Source organism: Dipteris shenzhenensis, chromosome 33 (genome assembly GCF_047967505.1).
Source record: "Dipteris shenzhenensis isolate YYH24624 ecotype China chromosome 33, Dip_SZ_1.0, whole genome shotgun sequence".
NCBI classification, from domain to species: Eukaryota; Viridiplantae; Streptophyta; class Polypodiopsida; order Gleicheniales; family Dipteridaceae; genus Dipteris; species Dipteris shenzhenensis.
In genome coordinates, this window is record NC_141628.1 from 35,453,766 (window position 1) to 35,461,871 (window position 8,106).

At 41.3% G+C, this 8,106-nt stretch overlaps 1 protein-coding gene across 1 annotated transcript; it reads right to left on the minus strand.

Annotated features, from left to right (window-relative positions):
• Positions 1-3,849: 3,849 nt before the first annotated feature.
• LOC147880042 (karrikin insensitive 2 receptor CA-like) lies at positions 3,850-5,516 on the minus strand. The gene is made up of 2 exons (XM_087371967.1): positions 4,829-5,516; positions 3,850-4,644 (listed from the first exon to the last, which is right to left on the minus strand). The coding sequence occupies exons 1-2, from the start codon at positions 5,206-5,208 to the stop codon at positions 4,209-4,211; spliced, it is 816 nt and encodes a 271-aa protein (XP_087228093.1). The 5' UTR covers positions 5,209-5,516; the 3' UTR covers positions 3,850-4,208.
• Between the last annotated feature and the right edge of the window lie 2,590 nt (positions 5,517-8,106).

Below are 8,106 nucleotides of genomic sequence, written 5' to 3' on the forward strand. Positions count from 1 at the left end.
GTTTTCTTGAGTTTGCTGCATATTCTCATTTCTACCACGGCCTGCAGATCGGCCTCCTCTACCTCTGCCTCTACCTTTTCCAGCATTTGAGTAGAAGACAGTTTCTTTTGAAGTTCCTCTTGAAGAAGATGCACCTCCATTTCTCTGCTCTTCAGAAATTAGAAGAGCAAACAACTCTTCAAAATCAGGAAATTTTTCACGGACGGCAATGGATGTCCGGATCTGTGCATAATCCTTTCCTAGACCATTCAAGGTCACGGAAACTAGATCATCATCTTCCACTGGCGACCCAATGGAAGCAAGTGCATCTGCAAATTTCTTCACCTTCATGTGGTAGTCATTTATGCTCAAATTTTCTCTTTGCACATTGTGCAACTCCTACTTGAGCTGCATTTTCCTGGCTTGCGTATTTGTGCTGTACATTTTTGCCAAAGTATCCCATGCCTCCTTTGGCGTACTTGCATCCTGAATATGCACAATCATAGAATCTGAAATACTGATAGACAGCCAGTACATAAATTTTCTCGCTCTCTCATGCCATCCTTTAAATGCCTGCATTTCTTGTTGATTGGGAACATTAGGAAGAATTGGTTCTTCTTCATTTCCTGTAATGAACTCCCAATAGCCTTTTCCCATAAGGAAATTCGTCATTCTAAACTTCCATGCTTGGAAGTTGTTCTTGTCAAGCTTTTCTGTGACAATCTGTGAAAGAGAATCAGATGCCATTACAGAACACTACAAAATATTCTGTCACTACGAAAAACACAGCTTTTGCCTCACACGCGCAGATCTGCACTCAGGGGGGTCACTATGTATAAACCCTCTATATCACGTGCGTTCAAGGCCTATATTTAAAATCCCTTATCTGTAAATTTTTTCATTAATAAAATGTACCCCTTTTCTATACAAATCTGTAAATTTTTTCCAAAACTATTTTAAAAAGTCCCTTATGTATATTTATTTCTGTAAATTTTAGAAAAAAAAAATATCCTTCTGTTGAACTCACGTGATAGGGTTACATATGATGAGTGACCCCCCCGAGGATCTGCAAAACTGATGAAAGTGGTATTTGACCACACAGTCACTTCCTAGTGATGATTTTGCATCAACAGGCAACAAGCATGATTCTGCAACTTCCAATATCTCTGCACATAGGCATATGATGCAATTTTTGCGGCACTTTTCACCGACCAGCCGAGCAGTGGTCGCACAGCAAAAACAGGGCCTTTTTTTGAGTGCTTACGAGGAACTTCCGCCTTCAAAACGGGCCCCGAAATGGCCTTGAAATGCCCTCTTGCGACACCATGAAGGGCGTCTCAATCTGAGACAGTGCACTCTTGTACTTCTGGCTGTGCTACCTGCAGAGATTTGCTCCCAAACTCGAAATAGGAAAGCAACACTAGTCCTCTTACCAGGACACCGCGAACTTGGTTTGCTTTCTTGAGCTCCTTACCACGAACAAGGCTCTAATACCATGTGAAGATAGTGGGAGAGAGGGAAGGAGTCTCACTTGTGGCTTTCTCACATACACAATGGGGGAATACACACACAGGTGGAGGCTGAAAACAATTTTCCTCTTCTTAGTTGTGAAAGCCAAAAGAACTCTAGTACAAAGAAAATAGAAGAACCCTATATGTGGGTCTCAAACCAAACTCAACTAACTAAGGTGGCATACTAACTGAGCCACGAACTAGAGTAGATAAGGATAGCTATCATCCAGCTATTATTCATGGGCGGTGTACCAACCGCATCTGTAGCTAACAAGTCGGTGACATAAATACACAACGGTCACCCTGGCATATCACGAATGGAGCTCGATATCTCATTAGACATGAGCAAACAGTGATGGTGCGTCGCTCCTCCATGCCCAACCTCTTCCCAGTCTCTAGCATGTCTCAACACTAAGGTCCATGACTAGCAACAATGCCTCCAACCTCTGCTCCAATGCCATGTACAATGAATGCCAGCCCAAGCTTCAACAACACTTAAACCTCCAATGTTGTCCAACAGCCCCATTGAGCTTAAGCGCAAACATCTCTGAGGGCTCATCCCACGACTGAAGATAGATCTCCAAGAATATACCGTGCGTCTACAACACCACCAGATACAACGTCCACAACCTCTTCTAATGTCATCAGAATCTCAAAGATTCTATGGTATCTCTAAGATTTTGTCTATTGACACATGGCACGTGGAGGATAAGATCTAGCCATGGTTAGGTTCAATTGACCTCACGGTTATACAGTGGATAAGGCCACGTGGCGCTCATCTAACCACAACAAGGGTGAGAGCCACCTAAGGATAAGGTTGGTCTATTTTCTGACACGTTATAGTTAGTTACCACATCATCCTTATTTGCCATGTCAGCACGCCCATGTCACTTGACATATCACCATACTGACATCACTACCACATCATCAGACTTGACCAGTCAACTACCATCTCATCATCCAACTTATTAGTGCCAGGTCATCAGCCAAAGGCAACACCTCGATGGGCAACACTACCACATCAGCACTGCCATGTAGCAATACCCCCTGCCTGGCACCCTTACCCCTCTACAGGCACACTATGCACACTGCATATGCACCCACCTTCCACCTAGGCATAGTGCCTCAAAGGCACACCTCTTGGCAGGCACACCCCTGCATGTGAACACAGTGGCCACATCATCATTTTGCACTCTTTTTGTCCTCCACCTAGATCAAGCTGTATCTCTTGATCCAGGAAGAATTTAATGACAGTCCAAAAAGAAAAAACACTCAATTTTTTGTGAAAAGTTACACTGGCATACTAGAAGGTTCAATGATAGGGATTATGAAATGCTGACATCTTTGACATGTTTTATGGACCGTATCGCAAGCTCATTGCACGGATGTGCATGGAAAGTGAAGCAATGTAAAATGAAAAATAGTATTAGTATTAATTGAATATTTTCTACTATATGCATTCTAGGGAAAATCAAGTTGCTAATATCACCAAAGGTCGATATTTTAAGTCCACCATGCCATAGCTCCATAAGTGGAGTCCCTTCTTCAAATTTGCCGATCTGCCCACAAAACTAGAAAAAGCTATAAAGTGTGCCCTAGCATGTGCACATGTAATTGTTGTGTACAATTGCACGCCATAAGAAATTGGTTATCTCTTATAGCTATGAGGAAGCTCAAGTAATGTATAGAATGAACAATTGCTCACATATATGCGTAGAATAATATTTTAATGTTTTCAAATAATTATCATAATTATCTTATATAGTAGAGAAATACATACTCCACATGCAAGATAGAATTTTACAATCATATTCAAGAAGCCAGTTCTATAATGTTTTCATCTCATATTCAAGTTTGGGATGTGTAGATTGGTTTAGACACCAAGTTTTCCAAATTCCATTGAGCAAAACAGACGTAATGGATCCTATAAGTTACCCATATGTAATATATTCCCTAAACCTATAAAAAGAAAGGGTTACATCTAATTATACTTTGGCCCTATACAAAGAAGATATTTGCCTAATCTTCCAAAATACACTAGCCAAAATGGACTTGACTTAATCGCAGCATATTTCCAACCACACTCTAAAAATTAAGTCTTCATTATAGCAAATATTATACTCAAGCATGCAACCGTATAAAATATATGAGACATTATACTGAAACCCCACAAATTATTCAACTTAACCATTGATGCTGCAAGATTCATCAAGGAAAGCTAAGTTGGCAAAAGCCAAATGTATCTTGCAAACACAACTACAATCATTTACAAATCTCCAAGGAACCATATTTGGATAAACACATCCATAGGAAATAGTCACATAGGCACAATCAAGACTTGCTAGACTAACAATGCCATAGTTCAACACAAAACAAAGCCAACCAACATAGTTCAACGTACAATGCATCAATGTCAGCCTATTGGCATATTGATATGCAATTCTGCTTTACAGAAAGATTCACAGCCACTTCTTATCCGAGAAAAAGTAATTCAGGGAACAATCTTGACTACATTTATTCCAATAAGGAAAACAAAAACGTTTTATCTACGTCCCAATAAACTAGAAGCCTTTCGCACGTGCACTTGTGCCCAAGTTGAAAGCCTAGAAATCCATGTGGAATTGGAAGCCTGGAAATCCGTATGGAATTGGACAGGCCAACCGACTTAACTATTTTATTCGAACTACATCAAGATTATTTTAGTAGGCATTGATCTTCTCATTGCTCGCTAGTCAACACTTTCTTCAAAGTAGTGATGAGTAGATCTGGGGCTGTTATTTGTGGTAGATGCCCCTCCGTCTGTAGCACTTCCATTGTGCCTTTGTTTCCCAGATTGCGCAACATGTAATCTGCTACTACCGTCGGCACTGCAAGATCCTTGGTGGTTTGCAGGATATGGCTTGTTACCTTTACTTCAGCAAGGATACTCCTGTAATCGCTCTCAAAGACGTTCTTCAACATCACCACAGCAACATCCGGCCTCATACTTGACAGTGTGCCCGTGAACCCGTCAACGGCGTCTTTGTCGTTCACACCTACGACAATGGGTGCGAAACTTCCAGCCCATCCTTGGAAATCGGCTCTCATTGCAGCAAACAACTGGTCTAGATCCTCTTGCTCGAAGCCTCCGTAGTAATCCTTATCATTCAGATATCTGAACACAGCCAGAAATAATTAGATAATGCGACCTCCAGAGTTGATTGGAGTGAGCTTATAGTAAAGATCTAACGTAATTTCATGAAAAAAAAAAGATCTAACGTAATCCTTTCGTTGTCCCACCGAGTTGAAAACAAAGAGACTTAGAAAAAGGACGACAAAGAATGCGTTGTAAACCGAACCTTGGGGAAGCGCCTAGGAGGATGAGCTTTTCGAACAATTCGGGCTGCTTGATAGCGGCTATGCAGCCAATCATCCCGGACATGGAATGCCCAACGTATGTGCAGCTTTTGACTTGTAATTCCGCTAGAATAGCCAACAGGACACTGGCAAAGCCATCAAAAGATCTAAACAGTGAAAAGTTAAAGTCGTCAGGATTTGTTGTTCCAGCACCCGGCAGGTCGAACAGCACTAGTTTGCTTATACTTTCTAAGGAAGGTAGCAGAGACTGCCACATAGACTGATTGGAACCGAAACCATGAGCCAGGACTAGAATTTTGCTTCCTGAACCAATCACTTTGACATTCAAAGAATCGAGCAACTGCTTTCCCTGTGGGAACATCTTGAGGTTTGAGAGGGCAGCTGCTGATGAATAGTGAATACGAGAAAGAGATGAACAGAGAAGACGAGAAAAGGCCGGCGACCAAGCAGACCTTGAGGAGAACAAAGACTTTCCTATAATCTATGTGCTAGATCGATCGATGGTGTTGTGCCCCTCAAGGAAAGACTATGCAAAGTGAAAGACAGTTTACGACGACGAAGGAAGACTGCAGGGTTCCCAGGAGAGCATGGAGGTTTGCACCAAAACTCAGAGACTATAACGCGGGATATATCTTCAGCTGTGAAGTTGAAATCACCCAACTACTTGATATCAATATCGGTACCCCATATCCTCCAAACGCAGCATAGCCTTTATGAAAGTAAAGCAGCAAAGTTACGTGTCAGACTACGACCCGACTTTGCACAGTGCAATGTCCCGATATCCTTCGCTTGAAGTCACGCCATGCCTTTTTGGGCTTTCTTTTTCAGTAACTTTTCAGATGTCCAATCAGTACCGCTGAGAGGACTAGATATCAATCACACGTCCTTCACTCTTCACCTGCCCTGTAAAGGACGAATGGACCCAACTCTCAACGTGTATGAAAACAGAGGGAACAGGAGACGCAGGGCGCGGGACGGAGGTTGAGCCAAGCTCCCTAGTCCCAACACACAAAACGACGGTGTCGTAATTGGAGGGCGAGGTTTCTGCTCATGCAACTTTCAACGAGCCAATTCAGCGGTTAAAGAGGAACCTGCAGTGGGCAAAGCTGCCGAAGAAGACAAAAAGCTGCTAAACTCAGGCAACAAGGCAACCAGCCAACCCACAAGTCGATGAGGATGGCTCAACTTGCAGTATAGGTACACTACAGGCGAGGAGGAGGTACAGTGTGCACTCTGTTTGCTGAGCTGGGTACGTAGGAGAGTGGAAGTTGAGCTATTGCAGGGGGACGAAGGATCGCAAATGGTTGGTCATGACGCCGATTGATGAAGCCTCTAAAAGGCCTTCAAGTTGAAAAGCTCAATGGGAGGAGGGCAGAACTAGGAAGAGATGGCAACTACGAATAAATTCATGAGAAGCACAGAATGATATGAATTGTAGTGGTGCATATGTTATGAGGACAGGCCGGCAGAGGGTCCGGTTCCAAGTGAAGACGCATACATAGTGGCAAGCTTGCAGATCAGAAGGAATCCTGCTTGCATTTGTTTGTCAATTGAGAGTCTTTATAATATAGAGAGAATGAGAAAGAGACAGAGAAGAACTTGTCTTAGCAAGTGTAAGGGGTGTATTTACACTTTCCCTTGCTAGTGGCACTCCCACAAAAGGCCAAATGACAGCTTTTTGCAAGCTCTCGGCCCATGGGCCATGCATGGCCAAAACACCCCTTTTTAAGTACTATGTGCTAGCTGCCAAAGGACCGGATTCCTCTTGGCTTTTTATCATACTTTGCCCTTTATCTTTTAAAAGCGATACTATAACTCAAGATCAAATTTTATTTTCCCTAAAACTTTTAGAGGAAAAGGAGTCAACCCAAGTGGGTGATGCCAACTTCCAAGCTCTACCATTCGTTGAAAAAGTGCAAATTTTACAACACCAATAGTCATCTAGCATTTACCATTAGTCATCAAACATTTACAGTTTAGCTCCCTCGATGTAATTTATCCACTTTAAAAGCCCAAGCCACATCAAAGTTTCATTAAAAAAATTATCAAGAGCACTCAAATGCATTTTTTCAAAAAAGGACCCTTAACTATTCCATTATAGCCCTCCTTTATAATTTTTGTGTAGTGCACACAGCACTAGAACTGGCCCCTCTCCCTTACATCGATTGGCAAACTACCATGGAGGGTCCATTGAAATGGTAATAATGAATGGAATCTTTTAGTATGCTAGATGGCTACCTATGCTTATAAGCAATAATTTATCATGATGTGGACTCATGACACTCTATCTTTACTCTCAATGGGAATGTGCTTAGGTCGGTTACTAAGCAAATGCCAATTCCACTAAATAACAAGTTATGGAATCCCAAAGACCTCCATCCGTTCCTAAACCCCAAAGACTTATAACAAGTTATGGAATCCCAAAGACCTACATCAATTCCTAAAATATAGAAATCCCAAAGACCCATTAATTTTCTTTTCAATTAGTATTTATGGAAAAGGCCCAACAAGTATGTGAGCTTAAATTTTTCTAAAATTGTGAAGACTACATCTTATGTCTAAATTGTGTCGCCCTACACATGTTCTTCAAATAACCACAAAAAAAATCAATTATATAGCTAATTAAATGCAAAGTCTAGCCTTTGGAATACAAATAGGTATTCAAAAGTCTCTTACTACATTGTTAAATTATATTCTTGTATAAGACCTAAAACATTCAATCTTTTGTTAGACACTCACAAGATAGAATGTGCTAAGGTTTGTTGGAGTTTATTGGACAATATTCATGGCTCTATCTACCAAACCGAAATTGGCAACTCATGGATTTAAATGTAACTCATGTGTCTAGCAATTGCCGTGAAGGAGAATCATACTTTAAAGTGCACATGAGCTTCCTACAAGGGATCACAAGGCTTCCTTATGGGCTTCTAGTATAGTAGCAACACAACCCAAATTTAATAGAAAATATATGTGTCACTTTCAAAGAAAACTCCACATTAAAACATCATAAATACATTAGGTGGGATGGCACACTTGTCTATATATTCTAAAACTTAAAATGGGACTGAAACTCCCTAAACCCTGAAACTTGTAATGGAATTTACAATTGTAAGAAAACAATACAACCTCCTTGCTCAACAGATAACACGATCTCGTATGCAAGAGAGAAAAGTAGATAGTATGGAGAATCAAAATTTTGATTACTGTAAAACTGATACAATAGATGGTGCTACCTCCCAGTCGTGCGCTCCTATGTGAG